This window comes from Macrobrachium rosenbergii, chromosome 17 (genome assembly GCF_040412425.1).
Source record: "Macrobrachium rosenbergii isolate ZJJX-2024 chromosome 17, ASM4041242v1, whole genome shotgun sequence".
Classification (NCBI taxonomy): domain Eukaryota; kingdom Metazoa; phylum Arthropoda; class Malacostraca; order Decapoda; family Palaemonidae; genus Macrobrachium; species Macrobrachium rosenbergii.
In genome coordinates, this window is record NC_089757.1 from 20708212 (window position 1) to 20732891 (window position 24680).

Consider the following 24680-nt stretch of genomic DNA (forward strand, 5'->3'; position numbering starts at 1 on the left):
ACAACCTTGATGTTTTAGAATAGCCTGCTCCAGCTTACGCTGAAGGTAATTCCTCATGTAAAGACTGAAGGTTTGTATTCTTGTAGGAACAAACAGGTTTTGATGCAGGAAAAACCTTTTTTTGGGAGTCATTAAGTCCCCAAAGGAGTTACACTCTCATGGTCCCCCGAGGGCTCTGTAGAATTCTTTTATAGTTGGTCTTGGCCAGAATAGTGAACATTTTATCTTGCACAGGCCTGGTGTGTAATGAGGAATATAGCCGACATATGCGGTGTTGTCACATCTGAAGGAAAATGCTTAAGTTGTCGTTGTAGGACAGGAGATAGAATATAAAGGAATCAGGACAAGATGGCTCTATCACTGTGCCAATTAGCACTCTTCTGGCCGAGACCATCTACAGGCAGTCCCCGGTTATCGGCGGGGGTTTCGTTCCCGACAGCATGACGATAACCGAAAATCGGTGATAAGAGCGCCGATCCCTGGTTATCGGCGCCAATAACCAGGGGATCGGCGCCGACGATAAGTGGGGATCAGCACCGATAACTGGGGATCAGCACCAATAATGGAGATTGGTGTAAAAAATCCAGTTATCGTCATCACTGGACAAGTGCCATAAAACTGGATCGCTGATAACAGGGGACTCCTGTATAAGAGAATTCTTTGAGATTGGTTGGTCTGTCTTATGGAGCCCTGGGGGTACCATAAAGTGTACATATCTCCTTTGAGGACTTACAGTGGCTACGCTATCAAAAATAGAAGGCTTGAATGATGAAAAAATTATTTTTCAAAAAGATTCCCTTTTTAATGTGAAACTGCCTACATAACAACTGACAATTGACATAAAAAAGTTTATTCACAAAATTACAGTAGACAATCCCATCTCTCCTAAACGTCTGTAATTAGTACACGAAACCAGCAAACCTGAGCACTTAAATTGAAAACACCACCATGGACAGTATATTAATAAAAAATTTTCCATTTTCATTTAAAATGTTCTGTGTATAACTAAACTAAATAAGAGCAAGGAGATATTTATTTTATATAATGCAAATTCTATTCTATATTCTTCTCCTTTACTTGTACTTCCATCATGTCAGAACAGATCTTATACCTACAGCCAGTAAAAAAATGCAAATTTCTTTTAAAATTTACCAACTTCCTAGCACAGTTACCCCAGTTACAAAACTTACTATACTCTGTAAAATATCTGTTCATTAAGAAATTTACAACAAAATCAAAATGCAGGAAGTTATGTAAAATTCATATAAACCCTTAATTAAGGTATAAGAAGGCAGAATATCAAAACCAAAAGCAACAACACTGTAGTAAATTGAGAACCTAATTTTCAAAACAATTACGTTAAAAATGCTATACTGTCAAGGAAAACTAACTGTACATGACTATAAAATAAACTAAATTCCAACTTTATTCTAAAAAAAAATGAAGTACTCCCATCAAACATGGCAACTGGAAAAAAAAATACCAAAAAAAATAATAAAACCAACAGGAAAGTTTGAGAAACAATACACCTAGTACAGTAAAAATAAAGTGACATCTCGAACAGCCTATACATGAAACCATTTAGCACAGATACACATAGCTGATGATTTGTCTTGCAAGAATCAGCCTCTGTACATAAAAAATACAACAGTCATACTTTCAACAACACTGTATGGCATGTCTTGAATACAAAATCCTGGAGAAATATTTTAGAATTTGAAGTTTTTGAATTTTTGAGAATTTTACCAATTCTGAGAAAACATTTATGCAAGCCCAAGAAGTTTGCTTTTTTTGCAGATGAGCTAAGTACCTCATTGTACCATTAAAAAAAATTTACTCTTTCCTTTTGATTGCAAATTCTTTATGTCTTTGACTAGAAATGTAACTGTCTTCTACAACAGAAGAAAAAATAATAAACTATCCATGAGACCGCTTCATTTCCAAAGTCCCTTATACCAGCTACACAATAATAAACCCATTCTGATTACTTACATAATTTGATTCAGTACAACAAGTTTACAATTTTACTATCTTATACCCAGAAAAGTTTCAAGGGATTTTATTACTAACAAAATAAAATGGAATTGCACTTACCATACTTGCTATTTTTAAATTAGGTTAATTCTCATACTGTCAACCTTGACTTTTTAAGGTCGCAATGGTGGCAAGCCAAGTTGAGCTCTAAGGGCATTGGCCTCTGCAATCTCCAAATCCTCCTTACTCATACCAGACATATCACGTTTACTGCGTCCACTACGGTGGTGCTTGTCTTTACGATCACCTCTATCACGATCTCTGTCCCGGTCTCTATTTCTTTCTCTCCCATGATCTCTATCTCCACGCTCTTTTTCCCGATCTCCGTGTCTGTGATCTCGATCCTTATCTCCTCTAGCCCTCTCACGATGATGGTGTCCTGCAAGTATTGCAATAAAAACACATGACAATGATGATGATAATGCAGTCTTGGATTTTCTAAATACAATAATCATTAAAAATTAATTTTTGTTTGAGTTCATTTTCATTCTGTGTATGAACATACTTCACTGTATGTAGACTGCAGCCTTTGGTTGCAAGTTAACTTTGAATAATAATGAGATTTACTGAGTAAAGCTTGTGAATTCAAGAAAAGCGAATTCAAGAAAAGCATCCATGTAGTAAAACGAGAATTCCTTGAATGGATAAAACAACATTCACAAATTTGATAGAGCAATGGTAAGTCAGCCTTGACTTGAACTGTAGGAGTTACTAGGAAAATCTGATCAATATCAAAGATCTTTATAATAATTTGCTCACTACAACACGATACATAACCACAAGATTCCTAATTCTTTGTAGAACTCATCCCATTTGCACCATTGTACTGGAAACAAGCACCTACTCCATTCTGAATTCTACTGATGCTCACATCACTTATTTTGCAAAGTGTCTCCCTAGCACCAACATCTTACCGTATTTCTCCCAGATCAACCTTGAGTCCACTGTTTTGGGGGTTAAAGTTTACCCAAGGCTATTACTGTTTTGACCCATTTCCAAGGTGCCTCAGCACACATGCAAAGGCCTGTCAGGTAACGCAGCTCATTTATGTCCTTTCTAAACAAAGAATAATTTTTTGTGCTCACCCAGTCAAAAAATGCCAAAGAGCATTCACCTCAAAAACCTTACTTAAGTCTGCATGGACCAGTAGTTCAAATTCACTCAGGAGACAGCTTGTAAACAGCATGTCCCCAATTCTTACCAATGTGTCTTCAGACTCTTCAGCCAGCAACAGGTGACAGATATTACAATCTGTCTCTAATGCGATAATAGATAGGATTATGTCATTCTGCACAACTATAAATGTAATGCCATTGGTGAAGGTGGGAGTTGGCTTTAACAGGAGGAAAATGGCTTGACAGCAACAGTTTTGATGTACCTTTTGTGAAGCTGATTTCTACAATCCTCATGAATGTATTACAGATGAAAGTTCAAGGTACTATAAGGAGATATGATCATCATATGGCCTCACTCATTTGTTCTCTTCACCAAACCATAAGTTGAAGAGATTCTAAAAACTAAAATGCCCTATCCTGGAAACACTTGATACCAATGGAGGTCACTGTCAAGAGTTTCGGCCACCTTCTCAGCAGTACAAACTCCCTCCTAGCAGACAAAAACCCATCAAAGAATGCTAAAAAAGCTGGGACGATGGTTCATTAGGTAGGGAGGACCTCAATTCTCCATATACACAGCCAATGTGATTGTGAATAGAGATTCAATGTTATAAACATCATCATAAAAATGAAATTTTTATGATAAAGTTTTATATATGCTTACCAAGTAACTACATTGCTATTAGTTTCACTTCACCGCAGCAGTTCAAAACGAAATTCGCGGTAATGCGCTATTGTTTTAGTGTAAGTAACTAGACCCCACCCACTATCAGGGAAGAATAGGTACAAACAGTGCTGAAGAGCCCAATTCGTTTGTGCCCTATGTCCATGAGGGGAGGTGGGAGGGCTTTGATCATGTAGTTACTTGGTAAGTATATATTAAACTTTATCATAAAAATGTCATTTTTATGTAAGTAACTTACCAAGTAACTACACAATTGAATCCCACATTGACAGGCAGTAGAAAGCATGTACAAGTTCTACCCAAAAACACTCATTAAAGGAGATCAATTTGAAATAAAAAGATAGCTAGCACTGGTGTAATGCTTGTTGTAATCTTACCTGGTGAAAGAGCTGCAGCAGGAAGATACTGCCTCTGGTGGGCGCTCATCTCAACCTGTAGTGACACGGCAGTTAAGCCGAGAGTTGTCTCTACTTCAGTGGGAGAACCTTGCAGTCGAGGAGTACTCCAAAGACTGACAAGGCCTTACAAAATAAATGCCCTTGCCCTGGGTGCAATACAATGAATACAACCAAAAATCTGTTACCACACAATATTAATAAACAAAACCATCACCCAACCATTAAAAACAATGACTGGTGGGTACTCCTGGAACACTGTACCATCAGGCATCCCAAAACTTGGCATCCTTTAACAAGGCAAGGAGATAGGAGATAGAGGACTAGAAGGGATATCCCCTATCCTTCTTTCCCCAATACTATGCCAGCCACGGCCAATGGGCCTAACGTACTGCAATTATTACAGACTGTCCCCACATCATGCAAATAATGGGAGGCAAACACTGATTTTAACTTCCAGTAAGTTGGTTGAAGAATCGTGGAGAGCGACAAGTTCTTCTTAAAAACCAACAAAGTGGCTCCTGCTCTAATCTCATGAGCTTTGACTTTAAAAACAGGGAGATATTCTTCTTGAATCTTTGAGTGTGACTTAGAAATAAAACTTTAAAAAGAAGGTCAAGGCATTCTTACATAATGATCATGAGGGGTTTTTCACCGAACACCATAGATTCTGAGAGGGACCTCAAATCCCTTTGGTCCTATCCAAGTAGTACTTAAGTGCTCTAACTGGGCAAAGAGCTCTCTCCTGGTCTACTGGCCCAAGGATATTTAACAAACTCTTGACTGTGAACGCACTTCGCCTAGTAGACATTGGTGGAAGACTAACGTCTGCACTTTGCGATTGCTTCTGCAGCTTTCTTGAAAAGCCCTTCGCTCTGACAAGCTCCCTGACAGTCTGAAGCCTGTCAGAGCGAGAGTGGATAAGCCTAGATGGAAGTGATGGAAGTGAGGCTGCTTTAGAAAGCTTCTCTTCTGAGGTAGAAGTCTAGGGAAGTCTATTAAGAGACCGAGAAGGTCTGGGAACCACTCCTCCTATGGCCAAAACGGAGCTACAAGTGTCATGGATACATTGGTTTGAGTCATGAACTTGTTTAGGACTTCTCTCACCATGCTGAACGGTGGGAAGGCATGGACATCCAAGTCTGACCAGTCCTGAAGCATGGCATCCATCACCCATGCCCGAGGGTCCGGGTCCGGAGAACAGTAGACCAGGAGGCGATGATTCCTTGTCGTCGCAAACAGGTCTATTGACAGCTTTCCCCACCGTTTCCACAGGTCAGTGCACACCTGTGGATTCAGCATCCATTCCGTCGGTAGGACCTGTTTGCAGTGAATTAACTCGTCCACAAGAGTGTTTAACTTTCCCTGGATGAAGCAAGATATTATCCTGGTGTGGTTGTTCCTTTGCCCAGAGAAGAAGATCCTTGGCTGCTTCATAAAGGGAGGAGGAGTGAGTCCCTCACTGATTTTTTATGTAGGCCAATGCAGTCATGTTGTCAGAGTGGACTGTGACTGTCTTGCCGCATATCTTTGTCGCAAAATGCTGAAGGGCCAAGTGAATTGCTTTCAGTTTCCTTACATTTATATGTAGTCTCATTTCTTCTAATGACCACTTCATGGAAATTTCCATATCATTCAAAAGCAGCCCCCAACCCAGATCCGACGCGTCTGAGTACAACGTTAGGTCGGGCCAGCGGGTGCAGTGACTTTCCTACTAAGAACCTCTCCTCTGCAAGCCACCACCAAAGATCCTCCTTGATCTCGGGAGTGATGCAGAAAATGAAGGCGTCTGGGAGAGTTTTCCTCTGCCAACTGGCCTCCTACGGGGACACGGAGGACCGGAACCTCACTTGCGAGAGGCCGGGTTGGAGGACGACTTCATGGTTGGCTGGAGTGATCACAGATTCAGTGTGGGCGGAGCTGAAATTTGGTCCTTCCACCTCGAAAGGGCTGTTGTTGCAACGGGGAGACAGTTCTCATGCTGAACGAGACTGAAGTGCCACGGGTTGGTTCCTTGGCACACCTTGTCGACTGCATCAAAAGGTCCTGTGTTGACTTCTGTAAGTCCGACACGATCTGCTCTGTTGTAGCTCTTGGGAATAAAACTGACCGATCTAAAGGTGCAAACAAGAGAGCTGATCTCTGAAAGGGAGTAACACCTTTAGTGGTAAAGGTACACCACAGTTCCCTTTTCTTAAGACCTCCCATGGAGAATAAGGTAGCCAGCTCCTGGGAGCCATCCCTAATGGCCTTATCTGCACACAAGAGCACTCCCAGCCAGTCCGCAGCAAAGTCCTCTTGAAGTGTACTACAGTCTTATATTTTCTTGGCTAACGCCCCAACTGTCTAGTCCAGGAAGCTGAATACGTCAAAGACTAAAAACGTCTTTCACAAAATGGTCTAACTCTGAAGACATGAGCATGATCTTAGCGGAGTTAAGAGCCGATCTCCGCGTTGAGTCCACAAGGCTGGAGAAGTTCTCCCTGGGAGGAGACAGAAACTCCCAGCGAAGGCACTTCCCCAGTGGAGAAGGACTAGTACCTCCTTGGTGACAGATGGGAGGGAGGCGAGCTGAAAACCGCCTTACCAAGCTCCCTCTTTCCTGCTAACCAACTGTCAATGCCCGCTAAAGCCTTTCTAGAGGATGAGGAGAGGACCATCTTTGGTAGTCTGGAGGCCTCTACCGGCTGTCTCATCATGGAGGCAGAACCAGGTGACAATGGGGCCCTTGGATACAAGAAAGTTGGACAGCAGAAGAGGAAGTACCTCAAGAGCGCTGAACATGCTGTCGTAGGGTGTTCTTGATCTATGGCTTCTTCGTTGGCTTCCTCATTGGATGAAATGGGAGAAGGAACTAAGTCCGCCTGATCCTGAGTAGCAGCAGGTCGCTTTTGTAAAAGGCAAAGGATGTTATCCAACTGCCACTGGATAGGTTCCAATGAAGATCTATGATGGCAGGCGTTGGCGCCAAACTCTTAGCTACTGGCACCGAGTGTAATGAACGCGAGACGTGGTGCTTGGAAACTGGGCACTCGGACATAGATCGCTCAGACACGGTGATCTGACACTATATGCTCGGACATTGGGCATTCGGACACTGTTCACTCGAAAGTTGGACGCTTGGACAACTTGGATGAGGAATGCCGCGTCAAAGACCGGCTCGCCTCCATCGAAGTATCATGCACAAGCCGATTGGGACTGGAAGTTAGGCATTTGGACACTGGCCGTTTGGACACAGAAAACTTTGACACCGTACGTTCAGACACTGGGCGTTCTGACAACTTGGATGAGGAATGCTGCGTCAAAGACTGGCTCTCCGTCACCAAAGTGTTATGCACAACCCACTCAGGACTAACCCAAAACTGCAGGAAGGGAAAAGGACTGTGCTCTTGTTCCCTGGGAAGCTTGCCTTGACACTTGAAAAACGTTTATGCCCCGTCTGCACTGGTGTCTGAATCACTGGACAGCAGGGCAAGCACACCTGTATGGATTCCTTTCCAATGGCGAACCCCACCAAGTCCTGGGTTCAATCAACAGGCTTGGTTGAGATGACAACTACCCATGGACAAACCCAACCAACCCTTGGACTTCCGGTTTGCTTCCTCCCAGGTTTGGGGAGTCTAACATTGACCTTTGTCTAGAAGCATCAGTGGGATGAGTAGCCACCTCCTCCACTTGCACTGCATTTGCACCAACACTAATCACACTTACCTGGTCCATAAGGGCCTTAACCAAAGACCCGATTTGGGCTACAGCAGACCAAACTTTTGGCATGAGGTTCGGAAGAATGGGAGCCAGGTAACGGAGTTTGAGGAAAAGTAAGAAGGCTGGTAATTGGGGGAGAAAGCAATTACAGGTGTAGAAGGTACAGATTGAGAAGCAATATCCAATTTCGGAGTAGAAACCTGACTAGCTAAACCTTTAGCCTCGGCTCTAGCAGCCGCCTTTCTCTGTCTCTCTTTGGAGTCTACAGTAAACCCCCTGTATTCGCAGGCGATGCGTACCACACCCCCCGCGAATAGCTAAAATCCACGAATACTTAAAACCCTTTTAAAAACACTTAGAACTGCCTATTTTGATAGTTCCAACACAAAACAACTAAAAATGCTCATGCAGGTATTATCCTACTTACGGTGGGGTTGGGCTCCAAAAAAACCCACCGTTTGTTGGAAAAAACGTATCTCGAATATAGCCTAGCCTACACTAGGGTATTCAGTACCATATATACATATATGGTAGCCTAGCCCACACTATAAAGTATACTCTATACATATACTGTACAGTATAATTATAACTATCAGCTAATTCTGGAGGTTCACGCAGATTGACTTATTATAATTCAATACAAAGAGAAATTGAATAACAAATAAGAATTAGCTTAGCCTACACTATAGTACGTCGTATACATATACAGTAGCCTAGCCTACATTATACTGTACTCTGTATTCACATACTAATATCTTATTATACAAACATCAACATAACGGATATGCATCTTTCCATGGATCTTTTCAAATGTTATGCTTTACAGTAAACCCCCGTATTCGTGTTCTCACAATTCGAGGACTCATGTATTCGTGGTATTTCTCTTTGAGAAATATTCACTGATTACTATATATTCATATCATTTTCATGACTAAATGCACTTTTTGTGATAAAACTATTAAAATACTCAGGTGTAAGCATTTTTAGAGGGTTTTTCATGTGTTTAAACTATCAAAATAGGCAGTTCTAAGTGTTTTTGGAGAGGTTTTAAGTATTCATGGATTTTAGCAATTCGCGCAGGGGGGTGTGGTACGCATCCCTCATGAATACAGGGGGTTTAATGTACTTCACTGTATCCAATAATATTGTATATATATTTTTATATTGATTTTTTATTATAAACTGCGATCATAGCAATCAATGTTTTGGTTTGGAAATCAATTGCGCGACAAGTTTATTTCGCCGTATTTAACTCCGTTCAGAGCACTTTTCTTGCTTCCAGTTAGCGTAAATGAATCTCTAGATACTTTATTTATATGGGGCAAGGTTATGTTTTGTTATACAAAGTATTTTTATGTCGAACGTCTCACTGTGAAATTAATTTAAGCTATTTTTTCATTAATAGATGACGTTAGCTGTTTGGGGGTATCTTTGTTTTGTATAAAAAAAAAAAAATCAAGATTCCATTCGCCATTTTCACTTGATTTCATCATAATACGAGCTTTACGTATTTATTGTTTATCGGCGTAGAAACAGCAGTAATGTATTCTTTCATGTCCTGTAGTTTTGATTAAAATACTTTTCTCTCCAATTTTACTTATGGTTGAGTTTCATCCATGTTGCTGATGCAAGATAATTTATAGTCATTAGCAGATTGAATATTGTTTTCTCAGTTTCAGCTACAACTTGCAGCTTAAATTTAGCAGTATATTTCCTTGCCGATCTTTTATCCATACCGAATCAGTCCTATTCTACTTAACGTCATTGGTAACATAACTACGGTAATTGTTTACTACCTTACGATGGTTGAAATACAAGCAAAACAGTTGTTGTTACCAATTCGGTTATAAGCATAACAACAGTTTCTCGTTCGGTTACTTATGGCTGTACGCACTTACGCAAGAGTATAACGTTACTAACAATACTTTTATCATTTTATTTTACTTTTTTTAACTAGAAGATAGGATAAAGAGATGGAGGAAAAGAGGTTGGTCTATTGTAATTTGGTCTCTCTTACTGCCTGATTGTACGCTTCTGCCTGCGCCCGTGCGAAATTTAAAAATATTTTATAAATATTGTTGTATTAGTATTAATTGCTTACCCCAACGCAAAATTGAATTATCGTAAGGCAAATTATCGTAACTCGAGCACTACCTGGGCATCTGAGTTTTTTAATAGTTTTATCACAAAAAGCACATTTAGTCATGAAAAGATATGAAAATACAGTAATTAGTGAATATTTCTCAGTGAAAAATACCATGAATGGGAGAATTTTCCACGAATATTGTGTATACTGTATATGTTCCATAGAGAAATCCGCGAATAGGTGTCAGCGAATCGTGAGAACGCAAATACGGGGGTTTACTGTAACTAGATGTACTTCCAAAACTTTCCATTTACCCTGATCCCAGTCTTTGCATTCGTTACATTTAAGTTCAAACGAGCAAATCTGTCCTCTACGATGGCAACACAAAATGTGCAAATCATACTTAGCAGAAGTAAGTCTAGTATTACAGCCTTTGCTGCAATACCTAATACTAAACTCGCTAGACTCTAACATAATAAGTCACAAAAAGTCACAAGTCTAAATAAGGAACTAGCTAAGCCAATAAGTAGTGTGCTGCCAACATGAATGAATACTTCACCAAAGACGAAAGATACAACCATATGGCGAAATTCAAATCAGAGCTGCTCAAACAACCATTGTACACTTGTTGACCGGCAGAAACGAATTGGGCTCTTCAGCACTGTTGTACCTATTCTTCCCTGATAGAGGGTGGGTTCTAGTTACCTACACTAAAACAGTAGCGCGTTACTGCAAATTTCAAATTTTGAACTGCCGCGGTTAAGTGAAACTAATAGCTATGTAGTTACTTGGTAATAAGTTACTTATATAAAAATTATATTTTGGTGATATAAAAATTACATTTTGATGTTGCCCACTTTTGGCATAACCATACCATATTTCTTTCCAACAAGAATGTTTGCAGACTAAACCTCCGCCACAGCTGCAAAATCCACCACAAAAAGGGCATTCCAGTCTCCCAAAATCTAATGACTTGTTGCAAGTATTAAGGCCACCTTTTGTCAAATTTTTTGTGAAAATTCACACAATTTCTGAGTAATCTTATTAACATATAAACCAAGCCAAAACCCTAACCTCCTTGTTAAAGGTAATAAAAAATGAAACAATGAAACCAAATGAGGCATATAACAAAAAATGAGGCAATGAAACCAAATACTGTAAGGCATATAACAAACTGGTGAAGGTTTGATATCTTACAACACAAAAGTGAGCTACTCTGGTGAGCAAGACAACATGTGTTACCTGCCTATGGGCAGATTACCTTTCTGGTTAGTTACCAACTTAATTTGAATTCTTGGGGTCCTTATTATTGCATGAAATTTTTCTTCAAATAGAAACACCTTAAGCTCAACAAAATTTTACACAGTAAAAATTTCATCATATTACAAATAACAGAAAAAAAAGCTTACCTGGCGATCGTGACCTAGATCGGTGGCGACGTTCTCTTGACCTACTACGGTGTCGTTTCTTTTCCCTCTCCATTCTATCCCGATCTCGATCCATTCCTCTATCACGCTCCATTCCTCTATCTCTGTCCATGCGGTCTCTTTCCATCATTCTCTCCATTCCTCGATCCCGTTCCATACCTCTATCCCTCTCCATTCCTCTGTCTCTATCTCGATCCATACCACGGTCTCTTTCACGTGATCGGCTTCTACTGCGATGTCTTGAAAGTGAAAGCCAACTTTTAAAAACTAATATATGGTAAATAAGAAACAAAAGCCAAAACTGACACCAAATACATTCAAACTGCACTAATACATACAAAAATAGAGAATGTACATAACAGGCCAGGGAAAACTCAAAACTACTGTATAAGAAAAACATAAAGATCTCTTCTAGATTACCTATAATATGACAAAATTCTGTACAAATTTATACAATAATATTTGATATCACAGGGACCAAAGCTCTTGGTCTTTTAACAATGTTCCAACCTTACTGGAGGGGGGATAGATGAATCAGATTAAAAAAAAGTACTTGACAAGGTACCAGGAAAATCTATTTTCATGCTCTACTGCCTTACTTTAAATGTGATCACTATGAGAATTAAGAAATGGTGGGTTTCCATCTAAGTGACTGCCATGTGAAAAAATTTTTAAAATCTAAAATATGAAATGAAATTAACTTTGAGAACCCATTTTAAAAAGCAAGGGGAGGACTGCTCCAACACAAGTCCCCATGCAAAGGTTAAGAAATATTCAGAGGGAAAGTAAAGGACACAACAAAATTCCTATAAACTCTGCCAAGATAGTAACTAAAGCTGTTAAACAACACAGTAAATATTGAAGATATGTGTAACAACACAGTAAATATTGAAGATATGTGTAACAACATTATTTTGAGTGCTAAGTCATAAGTCACTTTACAGCAAACAACAATCATAGAATATGTGACAAATGTGATTTAAGATTAAATTCCTTAACTGTCAAAAATATGGTTTTACGAACAGCACTTGGACATGAGAGGAATAAGAATAATTGAAATGACATTTTACGACAAATTTTTATGTAACAATTAGATAATGCTGTAATCTAAGGAGTAAAAATTTATACTTTGGTTTCTCTAACCTTTTCTCTCTGTCCCGTTCATTTCTCATGTCCCTCACAGGAGAACGTCTTGATGGGGAATGTCCTCTTCCATGTCTGTCCTCTCTGTTAACAGAAAAAAGTTAAATAATAGTAATGATTGATTTATAAATTACGCTGTACAGTATCCTCCTACACCCAATGTTATGTACAAATATACACAAAAGTTCTGCATTACCCAAAACATCAGCTTAATTCTTTGAGATGATACTAAACATGCTTCATAAAATTACCTTAACTGTCATGTGCCTCTACCTAAATACAATATGCAATATAAAATACTATATATATAATATAATATAACACCCTGTATTCCTAACAGCCCAGTAATTACAAAATTACCTAAACACCAAAAACAGCATTGCTTATAAAATAATAAAAAATGACAATTAAGAAAAGGGATAGTTTACCTAGCATTTTGCCGGGATGTTTCATTGGTTTCATTTCGAGGCCGAGCTGGTGGAGCCAGGAGTTCTTCATCTTCACTCTCACTCTCAAGATCATCAAGCAAGTCATCATCCAAGAGAGAAACTCGACCCTCCAATTCATTATTGGCTTCATGAACCCATCTGCAAATAAGTATAATTTAGATAATAAAGCTACACTAGCAAACATAAATTGCGCTAAATCAGTGTATACAGGAACCATCAAGATTAGGTTTTAACAAAAGCCATAAATATATCTAACATTCAAGAAATACAAAAATGTTAGCCTAACCCTCTGATAAACTAGGAATATAGAGCTTTACCAAGTGTACCTATTCCTCAGTTTGATTTTGGTAAAAAATTCTGCAATAAGTACAAGAAACTTACTCCTCTCTTGCCATCCCATCCAGCCAAGCATAACAAATTATATAATTCTTTTCTAAACCATGAGAACACTTACTATGTTAGAAAACCAAATAAAATTACTTATGAACCTAAAATCATTCTAGTTTTAGCCTTTCATAGGAATAAAAATAAAAGGGGACTATTCAGTCAGGTTAACTTCACTGCACCAATCCTTTTCACTTTAAGACCTCTAACAGAGTAACACATTAAATGCTTTTCTGACTGCCACAGTTAAAATTTATTTACATATATAAAATAATCCAACAAGCCTCACCTTTTTTGCATTCTTGGTAGAATAATATCACAATATCGTTCATCTCTCAACAGTGCGTCAATAAATTCATCCATGTGTGAAAGCTGGTATTGACCAGATCTGTCCATAATTCGAAGTTTTCTGTAGTCATTAAGTAAAGGTTCCAGGTATTTGTAACAATCCAGAGATCCATACACTAACCTCAAATAAAATGCTCCAAGTGCACGTACATATCTGTGAACAGAACATTTGCCTTTTAATAACTCACTGAAATCATTCCAACTACATAATAAACATTTCTTTATCTCCTCTGCAGAGCAGCAATAAAGCGGAAACACCAAAACCCATACTGTAAAGAGAGAGATAACATCAATGGTCACTTGAAAACCAGAAGCATCAATCAGCCATGAATAACTGAAATTTCAAAGCATTCAACCATTATATAGAGAAATAATATTTTTATAATAAAATAGTTTTATATATGCTTACCAAGTAATTATTTAGCTATAGATTTCACTAATGCAGCAAACCCTAAATTCAAAATATTGCGCCAGCACTCTCATTGCATCATAGGTGACAAGCCCCACCCCACCACACAGGTTGGTTGGTAATGACACTTGCCAGAGGCATCAATATGATTTATGTACAGAAACAATAATCAACCCAGCCCACTACCACATAAAAGAAACTATTAACACATCAAGCCGTATGTGTTAGTTGCTTCAATACTTGTGGTATCAGTTTTTCATGAATAAAAAATTTTACTTGTGGCTGGAAATAATTACAAGCCTCTCTGTACAATTAGGATATAAAATGTTGCATCACTTCCCTAATCTTTCAAACAAAAGCCTAAGGGCAGTATTCAGCAAGCAGTAACTGGCAACTACTGGCCAGGTGGCACAGGTGCATGATATGCCATGATGACTGACTGACAGTCTCTCAGTCACAGGTTGCCCTAGAGCAAAGGCCTGTGCCTGCACAAGGCTGGCTTAATCTAAAACAATTGAACGAGTCACTCGCTAATGGTTATTCTGCAGCCAATTAGTGTCCTGGCAGCCGAGCTACATAACATTCCATTGAAAGGAAATTAAAAGTACATTATTGTTCTTTCTTATGTTTTTTCACTGTGTGTAAGCATACATGTTAGCTCCCACCTACCACAGTGCTTTGCCAACACATCACCTCGGCACAAGTTCCAGTTAGTCTTGAACTTAATTTTTAGCTCCTGTTCCAGCACATTTTTGTTTCCCAGGTTTTAGGAATTACAAGGATCATGAAAACATCCTTGGCCTCGCCCAGAAGTGTCACAGGAGAGACAGCTCTTACATTATTCGTTAATATACTATTCCCAGTCAGCTACAGTTCTGCTCAACATCTGTGTTACCAATCCTGTAGACAGCTTGCTCACCCCCAAGATATCAGTCAAAACAGTGTGCACTGAGCCTGCATCAATATATGATCTCAAGCATCTGAGGACAATCAAACACCTTTCATTCAAAACCATGTATGGAATAGCCTAACTTCGTCAGTGACTCATTTCTGGATGTCCCTACGAGGGGCAATCTTCTGAGGTATCCCTGTCCTACTTGATATATACCAGCCCTTCAAGCATGGTGACCTTATCTATGAATTTGCTTATGATCACATTGTTGAGCAGCCTTCATACATGTTTTTTGTGCATTTTAGTTTTGATTGTACCTGTATAAATAGCTGCAGCATGCAGTTCCACTAAAAAGTTGTTGTTATCTTCTTTCTGGGAAAGGCCATGAACCTGCTGAATTACCCTTCCAACAACCATGTTGTCATTACTTTTCTTAGTCCTCATTTCTGTACCACAATGGAACCTTATTCTCTTTTTTATATGAATTATATCTACTGACAATATCTCAGGCAGAAAAACAACACCTGTCAAGCCAACATATCCTCTTTCAACTTAGGATTCCCCAGACCAGCGTGATATGAAAAACTAGTTTACATTTTCATAAAAACATGCAAAGGTAATAAATAAAAAATGTATCATACTAACTTGAATTCATCTTGCTTTATAAATTCTATGATGATATCTTTTTCAGGCTGGATCTGCAACATCTTCAAAATAAGGCACAAAAATGGAGTCGGTTTTATGTTGCCACCATAAACGCCCCCAATACTTCGTAGTTCCATTGCTTTATCGACTAACAGTTCAGCTGTAAGATGAAAGAAACATACATGAACAAAACATAACAAGTAAAACCTTAAGAAAAACTTCTCATATCACTACATTATATTCAATTATGCACTGAGTATAACTTAAGCAATCATCAAATACAGGCGGTCCCCGGTTTACGACAGGGGTTCCGTTCTTGCGCTGAGTCGTAACCCGAAAATCGTCGTAAGCCGGAAAATTGTCAAAAATCATAAGAAAACCTTACTTTTAATGCTCTGGGTGCGTGAAAACGATGTAAACTGCATTATTATTGAGTTTTACATCAAAACCTTCAAATTATGATTATTCTGCCGTTTTGGGGCCATATTTCTTTCGGATCGTAACGTCGTAACGGAACATGCATCGTAAGCCGGGAAATAATTTCTGATGAATATATTTGAAAAGCGTCGTAACCTCGGAACGTCGTAAGCCAGAACCGTCGTAAACCGGGGACTGCCTGTACATGATTCTGGTACATTATAAATAAATTTTAGTATACAATACCAGTTTATGGCAATCTTATGTCACAAATAAGGGTCACACTCCCAGGCCAATTTGAATTTGTTTGATACAATGTCTGTCCAAAGAGCAAAAGCAACTAAAAACACAGATAGGAAAGAGAATATGTTATCCAAACATGATACTAACTCCCAAAAACCTTCAACAATAACCTAATTTTCACGGTTAATGGCCAATTTAAAAAACAAAATTTAAGCATTTTTTCTAGAGATCTCAGAATCTACAATAGTTAGAGGTCTTCAGTCTTCATAACTCAACATGATGTAATTATTTCTTACCTTAATATATTTTTAAAGTTAAACATCAGTCTTAAGGTAACATTTTTTTCTCATTTTTACGAAGCTTGGGCAATGGGTATTAGAAGTAAAAACTTGAAGAAATTACTCAGACTCATCTGTGGTGGACCAAACTGGCATCGTTTTCCATTCTACCACTACTTACAGATGATGGTAGATTGGTTACTGGGCCTAGGGAAAAGGCTGAACTGCTTCACTGAACTTTTGAAGCTAAGCAATCGGCTAAGGATGTCCCTCTCCCTGATACTTGTCATCCTGAACCTATTCTTACAAAATTTGCATTTTGCTCTGGGGACAGTAAGAAAGTTCTGGATAATCTTGATAGCTGGGGTGGAGAAGATCCTGACAGTTTCTTCCCTTTGTTTTATAAAAAAGCTTCTAGTGTGTTGTCTCCCAAGATTAGTAGATTCTATCGAGTTTTTATGATGACATATCTTTGCAGATGAGCACAAGCTTAGCAATACAGTGCCTGTTCCAAAGAGTGGCATATCTGCAGACTGCAGTAACTACAGGCCAATCTCTATTCTCCCTGTGCTCTCCAAAGTTGCAGAAAAACTTATTTTTAAGCCACTATATAAGTATGTGGAATCGAAAGGATTGTTAGCTGATAGTCAACATGCATATAGAAAGCAGTTAGGTACCTGCGTTGCTCTTATAGACTTTATATGCTTTTTGCAAGGGAACCTTGATAAGAATTTTGAGTGCAGTGTAATTCAAATAGATTTTAGTGCCACTTTTGATTTAGTAAGCCACAAGGCACTTATTTATAAACTTCAGAATCTTGGAGTGGGTGGATATGTCTTAGGATTACTTCAAGATTTCCTTACAGGTAGGCAGCAGCGAGTTGCTGTGGACAGGATCTTTAGTGAACCAAGACCCATTGCGGAGTTCCACAGGGTGGTGTTCTTGGTCCAGTTTGGCTTCTCCCAAGTTTTATTGTAGTTTGCTAAGGTCCTTGGCCTAAGAGAATCGGTGGGACAGACAGCCACCCCTCCACTAACACTTCACTATCACCTTTCACATTCACTTTGTCCATTAGGACTTTAACAGAAGCACCAACTTTCTCCATCGTGTCAACGAGTAAACTAAACTTAAGGTTAATTCTCGACTCAAAGCTGGTAATGAGATCAGGATTGGGAGTAAGGGAGCCAAACTGCAGAGTAACTGGTACAGATTGAGACATGGGATCAGGTGGAACAAAGGATAAAGAATCAGAATTATCAGACAAAGATTTTGCAGATACCTGACTAGCTAAAGTCTTTTTACTACTAGCTCTAGCCACTGCTTTCCTCTTTTTATCCCTGTCTAATTTCATCAAATGACTATTCAGTCTTCCACATTTTAGGATCCCAAGTCACACATTCATTACAGGTCAAATCAGGGGAACGTATTTGACCTCGGCAAGAAGTACAAAGAGTATGAGGGTCATAGCAGGATTTAGTCAGTCTCATGTTGCAGCCTTTACTGCAATACCTAATACTTTGAGAGCCCGAGTTGGACATGCTAACAAGTCGAGTCAAAGAAAATCCAAATAACTGTCAAAATCGGTAACACTAGTCTTGCAACAAAACCTGACACTAACTAACTGTGCCGAAAAGGCTACCATAAAGTGAATACTTCACCAATGACCCAAGATCAAAAGAGAGAATTCCAAAAAAAAAAAAAAAAATGCTGCTGCCAATCACTGTAACCACAGCCATCAGAAACATACTGAGCTCATTTGCTAAGCTGGTTCCTCTCTTACCCCAAAAGTTGGGGGGGGGGTCACTCACCTAGCCAAAACAAAAGTAGCGCTACTGCAAAATTCCAAAAATTCTAGCTGCCAGGTTAATAGAAACTAATAGTTATGTAATTACTTGGTAAGTAACTTATATAAAAAGGACATTTTTATAATGAAATAAAGTTTTATATATACTTGCAGTAATTACATAGCTATTCAGTTTCTTTAACAACAACAAACAAAATGGAGTGGGTCATGCTCATTTGTTTTGGTTATGGAGACATGCCCTGCCCACTTTCGGGTGTAAGGCAAGGTACAACATAGCAAAGAGCTTCAATTTGTTTAAGTCCTTATGGCCAAGTGAGGGGAGGTGGGTGGGCTCCGATCATGTAATTACTGGGTAAGTATATATAAAACTTTATTATAAAAATGTCATTTTTATTTAAGTAACTTACCAAGTAATTACATAGCTGAATCCCACATTGAATGGCGGTGGGAATGTGGGACATATCTACCCTAAAACATTATAAATAGTAATGAGTTTGAGAATAGAAATTTGCTAACACTGAATCAATGTTGTTGAACCTTACCTGATAAGAGAGCTGCTACAGGTTGGCCCTCATCTTATCTAGTAGAGGTGAGGCGGTAAAGCCTTGAGGGCCTACTGCTTCAGTGGGTGCTTTGTAGTGATGGACTAATTTCCGAGGGCTAGCAAAGAACAACAAGATGCCCCTGCCCAGGGTGCAGTACCACACAAAATAACCAGAGTAAATAGTCACCATAACCACCAAAAACCAAATTAAAAACACCAATACCCAACCATAAAAACCAATTGACTGGAGGGTACTGCAAGTACATAGTACTCCCAGGCTCCCCAAAAAACTCAACACCCTAAGCAAGGCGAAGAGATTAAAGAGAGGACATTGCTTTCTACGTTTCCTCACCCAACACCATGCCAGCCACGCAAAACAGACCCAAGGTACTACACTGATCGTAAGTAGTCTCGATATCCATTAAATAATGCGATGCAAACACTGACTTGCACTTCCAAAGCGTCGCTTGCACAATTGACGTGAGGGATAAATTGTGCTTAAATTGTGCTTAAACAGCAAAGACGTAGTGACCGCTCTTATCTCATGGGGTTTTACCTTGTAAGCCAGACAGCAAAGACGTAGTGACCGCTCTTATCTCATGGGGTTTTACCTGTAAGCCAGGTAAAGGAGGGTTGCACCAGACAGCAAGACGTAGTGATTCCTAGCGCTCTTATCTCATGTTTCTTAAGATGGTTTTACCTTTAAATTAACATACTCACAACAAAATCCACTGAACATGTTTGTATTGAAGCCAGGTAATTCTTTAGAGAGGGTTGCAAAGGTAGAGGTCAGATGCAATGGGATGGGAAGTAAACCAGTGATCAAAATTACAGGGGCAATAAATACTGCATCTGACTTCGCGGATGAGCAAAGCCAGCAAATGAAATTTCCAAGCTGACTAGCCAACCAAGTCCTTCAACCACAGCCAAGAAACAAATTAGCTCTTTCCTAGCAATAGCTTTCTCTTCCTATCTCTAGTTAGTTTCTTAAGATGTGAATCTAAAGTCTTCATCTTCTTTAAATCCCAGTCGCTTAACCTGCCTCTACATTCACAACAAATATCCACTGTAGCATTATGTTTGTCCCAAACTATAAACAATTGAACACAAAGCTGGCCTAAGTGTCAGAGTTGTAAGATTCTTTAGTCAGTCTACTTTTGGCAAAGCCATTTTTGCTGCAATACATTAATACTAGAACTACTAGTTTCAGACATCTAAAAAAATTCTAATACAAGTCAAAAAATGGGCAGAGTCTGTAAAGCGGCCCAGTGATCAAAATCTAACACTATCTTAATTTGCGAAGGCTGCTGAAAATAAATGACTTCAGCCAATCGAAGATAGAGCAAACAACCAGCAAAGTATCGCCAAAACTATTAAATTTCAAAATTCAAGCTGCTGCCAACCACAGTCCTTCAACCACAGCCAGCAGAAACAAATTGAAGCTCTTTGCTGTGTTGTACCTTCTCTTACACCGAGATTTATTAGTGTTTTGCAGGGGCATGTCGCCATAACCAAAACAAATTAGCGTGACCTGCAATTTTAAAATTTTAAGCTGCCAGTTACAATATATATAAACAAACTAATAAGATGCACATACATGTTACAGACAGACAAACATTAATTACTGCTGTGTTTTTTTGGTAAATTTGTTTGCATATAAAATTATAATTTCTGTCAACCCATCTGTACAATTTCATAAGCATGCATTATTTTAGTCCTTAGCTCTTAACCTGCCTTTCTACATTCTTTCAAAAAGAACAAAAATGTCCCAAGTTAATTTGTTTTTCTTATGAGAAATCAAGGCCATAAATACATAACAGTAGCATTATTGGATTTTATTGACACTTCAACTTATGGACAAACTTTATAAAAAGGTTTTTCAATGTTTTATGCTGGCCTAATCTTATCCTTCCCCAGTCATTTAAAATTGTAAATGCTCCAATACTCCTATATAAAAGGCTCTGATCTGTATTACTTTTGGAACAAATGCCATTTTTTCAGCTGATTACATTAATTTTTTTCCGTGCTGATTTATTTTCTACTGAATTTATATAAATATAATCTGGTTGATAGCATTTTTGTTGATCTTTAATGTTTTCTATTTTTTTACTTTAAAAAATATTCCCCCATCAGTAATAATTAAAGTGTTTAGTTAATGTTCTAGCTTAATTTAATTAATTTCAATTTTACAATAATATTTTGGTATACAACCCCAGGAACTGATGGATGATGGGGGATTACCCTAGAGTATGTTATATATTAATTAACCAGAGAAAACTTTTGCTAAAGTAAGCTTTCCTACGCCCATCCAGTAATTTTACAGAAGAGCTTTCCACAGAATTATTGTTTGTTAGTGAAATTGTTTTATTGAACAACACAGAAAAGGGATGCAGTATAGATGCAATCAATTGAGAAATCCACCAATCTAATGTGAGAAATTACCATCATTTGTTTATGTTTTTACATTCATCTTCAATGGACTGGTACTGAACATGGCATCCCACAGACCTTTTCAACATGAAAGCATAAAGAGGCAGTAAATGTCTCACATTATTTCACCTGTATTACGGTAAATGCTCGGGCCGTGGCACACTGCGTAATTCCTCCATTGTTTGGACACTTCCAGAAAATACATTTGAGTGCTCCCCCATCAGCACCCGTGAGACTCATGCCCCCTCTACACAACACGCCGAGACCTCTATGTTCCTTCAAAGTAACAGTTTTCTCCTAAATTACCAAATAATGGCATATTTCTGATTAAACAGAGGTTTGTTAAGATTTAGCCGTGCACGGTGCTAACTTACCAGCCCTGACACTCTAGAAACTTTTACTTAAAACACTTTAAAAGTGGACGAGTGACGCCATCTCCATATTTGCGAGCCACTTGTGTGAACAAACTGCCAATTTCCTATATTAAATCTGCAAAATATTTGTAACCATAGACACTGACACTATTTCCTTGACATCAGTGGTGAATGCTGGCGCCTATAGGGCTTGGACAGGGAACTCTAGCGAATTTTCAGGACGCCAGAGCGCTACATAATATTTAAATAACTAGGTAGCTAAACATCAGGATAAAGTTATAAATTGAGTACATGTATTATATACGTGTTCATTATAATTCATTTGAAAAAATTTGTTTTTGGAGCAAACCAGATTCCTGAGACAAATTTCAACGCTTTTGCTAGGAACATTACAATGTAGCTATTTTTTGCTTTTTCCTATCTTTTTTTTTTATTTATTAATATACATTACATACAGTGTAATATATATATCACATACACAGTGTAAGTTTGGTCAAATATAATGGAGAAATATAATGGAGTTTCAAGTAATAATTTTAGATTTAAAACCTTTATTTCTGTCCTGTATTTTGACGTCATGGCATCTTGACTCTTGTACCAATTCTATATAAACTGTCATATACTTTTGTACATTTTTGCCAAAGTGGTAACATTCTTACGTACACATTACGTCTCAGGCCCTAACAACAAAATACTACATTTCTATAATAAACAATTCACTAATGCGTCGTCCGATCTCGGATGTTTGTGGCAGCTAGATGTACAATAAGGCTGGAAAATTGTTCTCACCACAGTTTCGCTACTTTGATGGAGTAAAGTACTGTAAAAAATCATTCTCAAGCATTTTAAGTGGTATTATGAGTGAATTAAGAACAAAATGTGCATAATTACAATCAAATAAGCACTGTGGAGCTTCAGTTGTGATGTCAGTAAGGATAAAACCATGGATTACAAGTAAAAATGGATTTCAGTTCAACCACATGACATGTCTGATATTTTCACTAGTATAGGCAACAAAATGTTGTTTTATCGTGCTGATTACAACTAAAATCTTGAGTAATATCTATAAACATTACATATATACGCAATTAGTGTTCAGTACACTGTTAATGAGCACTGGGAAGGAAGTGTCCAATTGCCATTCATTTTGCATCAGTATCTGGGAGGATGCCATATTGGATTTAAAATTGCCTTCAACACTTATTTTACAAAGACTTCACATGCTTATTTTAGTTAATTTGGCAGTTTCCTATAGCTCATTTTGTTAACGAAGTTCAAATCTTTTGAAAGGTTTTCTTAAAGGTTTAATTTTTTGGTTATTTAATTATCAAGTGAAAAGTGAAAATTCTGCCACCCATGTGTCTCATGCCCCATTGTTTTACCCTAGGCTACATCACATAAACCCTCTTCTATACTGGATGAAACTGATGACTACCACCACAGCCTGGTTCCTGCCAGTCAATGGTCATAATATTTGTTTATGTTTTAGTTTATATTATAATATTTACATTCTTTTATCTTTTTACGTTCACCCCCAAGGGCTGGTAGTAAACACATCACCCACTTTGCAGGTGAACTGATAGTCACTGTGCAATGGGGGAGCAATACCTATAGGCTATGGTGCGGTAAAATATTATTAAATAATAGCCTATCTCTCTGAGGAACTCCAATGTAAAATTACCATACACTATTATAAAAAAAATGAAATATTTTCAACACGTAAACAACTTATTCGTCCCATCCTAGTTACCTTAAAGTGACCGCCAGACTAGGACTAGAGGTTAGATACCCTAGCGGCAGGCCCGGTCAGGCCGTAGTCTAGGCTATCCCCCCAGAAACGTCTACTACCGTTAAATGGTAGCCTTGGACAGACCTCGTGGACCTTCTGTTAACTTTGGCTCCCTGTAGAATTACAGAAGGGCTAAAAGTAGCTTAGCCTAGACTTGACAATAATCTTCCCATTTAAGCACGACCTATCTTAGCATACCTGTGAGGGCGAAACATTCTTCTTTCCAGTAACGAGAATCGTATATTCTGGTCCGAATTATCTTCTCTACGAGATATTGAGGATTGGTGCCATGTATAGACTGGGCATCTTTCACTGTCCGGTTAGCCATATTTCAATAAATATGGTGTCAAAGCGTCAAAAATATACTATTGGCTCGTCCCGGTGTTTTTGTATACTATCTAAGAGTTCAGTTCACAGTTGTTTGGGTGAAGCTCCTTCTTCTTCTTCTTTCTTCTTCTTCTCTTTATATCTTGGTTCAACTCGCATGGAGATCTCTGCATGATCATAACGATGCTAGGCAGTTTTAGAAATATGGAATTAGAGTAGCAGATGTAATAAATTATGCAAAGAAAACTCCCACGGAGATGAAGAAAAAATGAAATATCAGGTGAAATAAAATGAAATAAAAGTAAAGCAGAACAAAAAGAAAGCAGAAATGTCAGAACCAAAGTTTGTCGATGGAAAGGGCAGTTGGGGTACACTCCAGAAATGTCAAAGATGTCATTGTTTTAATTAAGAATGTTAGATATAAAAAATATTACTATAGCAGCAGTAATGAATATAGGTTATGTGAGGTATGTAGAAAAGATGTTGACACCACGGAATATACTATCTGTAGTGTAGAACAAAAATGAGTAACACAGAGCTAGGGTTAGCTACTGAGAAAACGCATGAAAGAGGTAGCAAAAGGTATACAGTTTTTAAAAGGCAGGCATTGAAAATTAGGGGTATGCGTAATTCGGTAATATTGTCATTGCATAATGTAACTGGTGATGAACTTATTCGAATAGCATCCTTGAGCACCTAACCTTTGATCACGGGCTCACTTTGAGTCCATGACCACAGTTCAGAGAGAGCAACTTAG

General features: G+C 38.4%; 1 protein-coding gene across 2 annotated transcripts; it reads right to left on the minus strand.

Annotated features, from left to right (window-relative positions):
* Nucleotides 1-780: 780 nt before the first annotated feature.
* On the minus strand, nt 781-24056 carry Prp38 (pre-mRNA processing factor 38). 2 transcript variants are annotated; one of them, XR_010855835.1, is made up of 8 exons: nt 23795-24043; nt 15718-15877; nt 13713-13925; nt 13019-13177; nt 12591-12674; nt 11430-11686; nt 2095-2413; nt 781-1467 (listed from the first exon to the last, which is right to left on the minus strand). XR_010855835.1 is itself a non-coding variant. In XM_067119678.1 (7 exons), exons 1-7 carry the CDS (start codon nt 23922-23924, stop codon nt 2148-2150), a joined length of 1269 nt encoding a protein of 422 aa, XP_066975779.1. In that variant the 5' UTR covers nt 23925-24056; the 3' UTR covers nt 781-2147. The 2 variants fall into 2 exon arrangements, 1 of the variants encoding a protein (XP_066975779.1); XM_067119678.1 differs by having other exon boundaries at nt 781-2413; nt 23795-24056.
* Between the last annotated feature and the right edge of the window lie 624 nt (nt 24057-24680).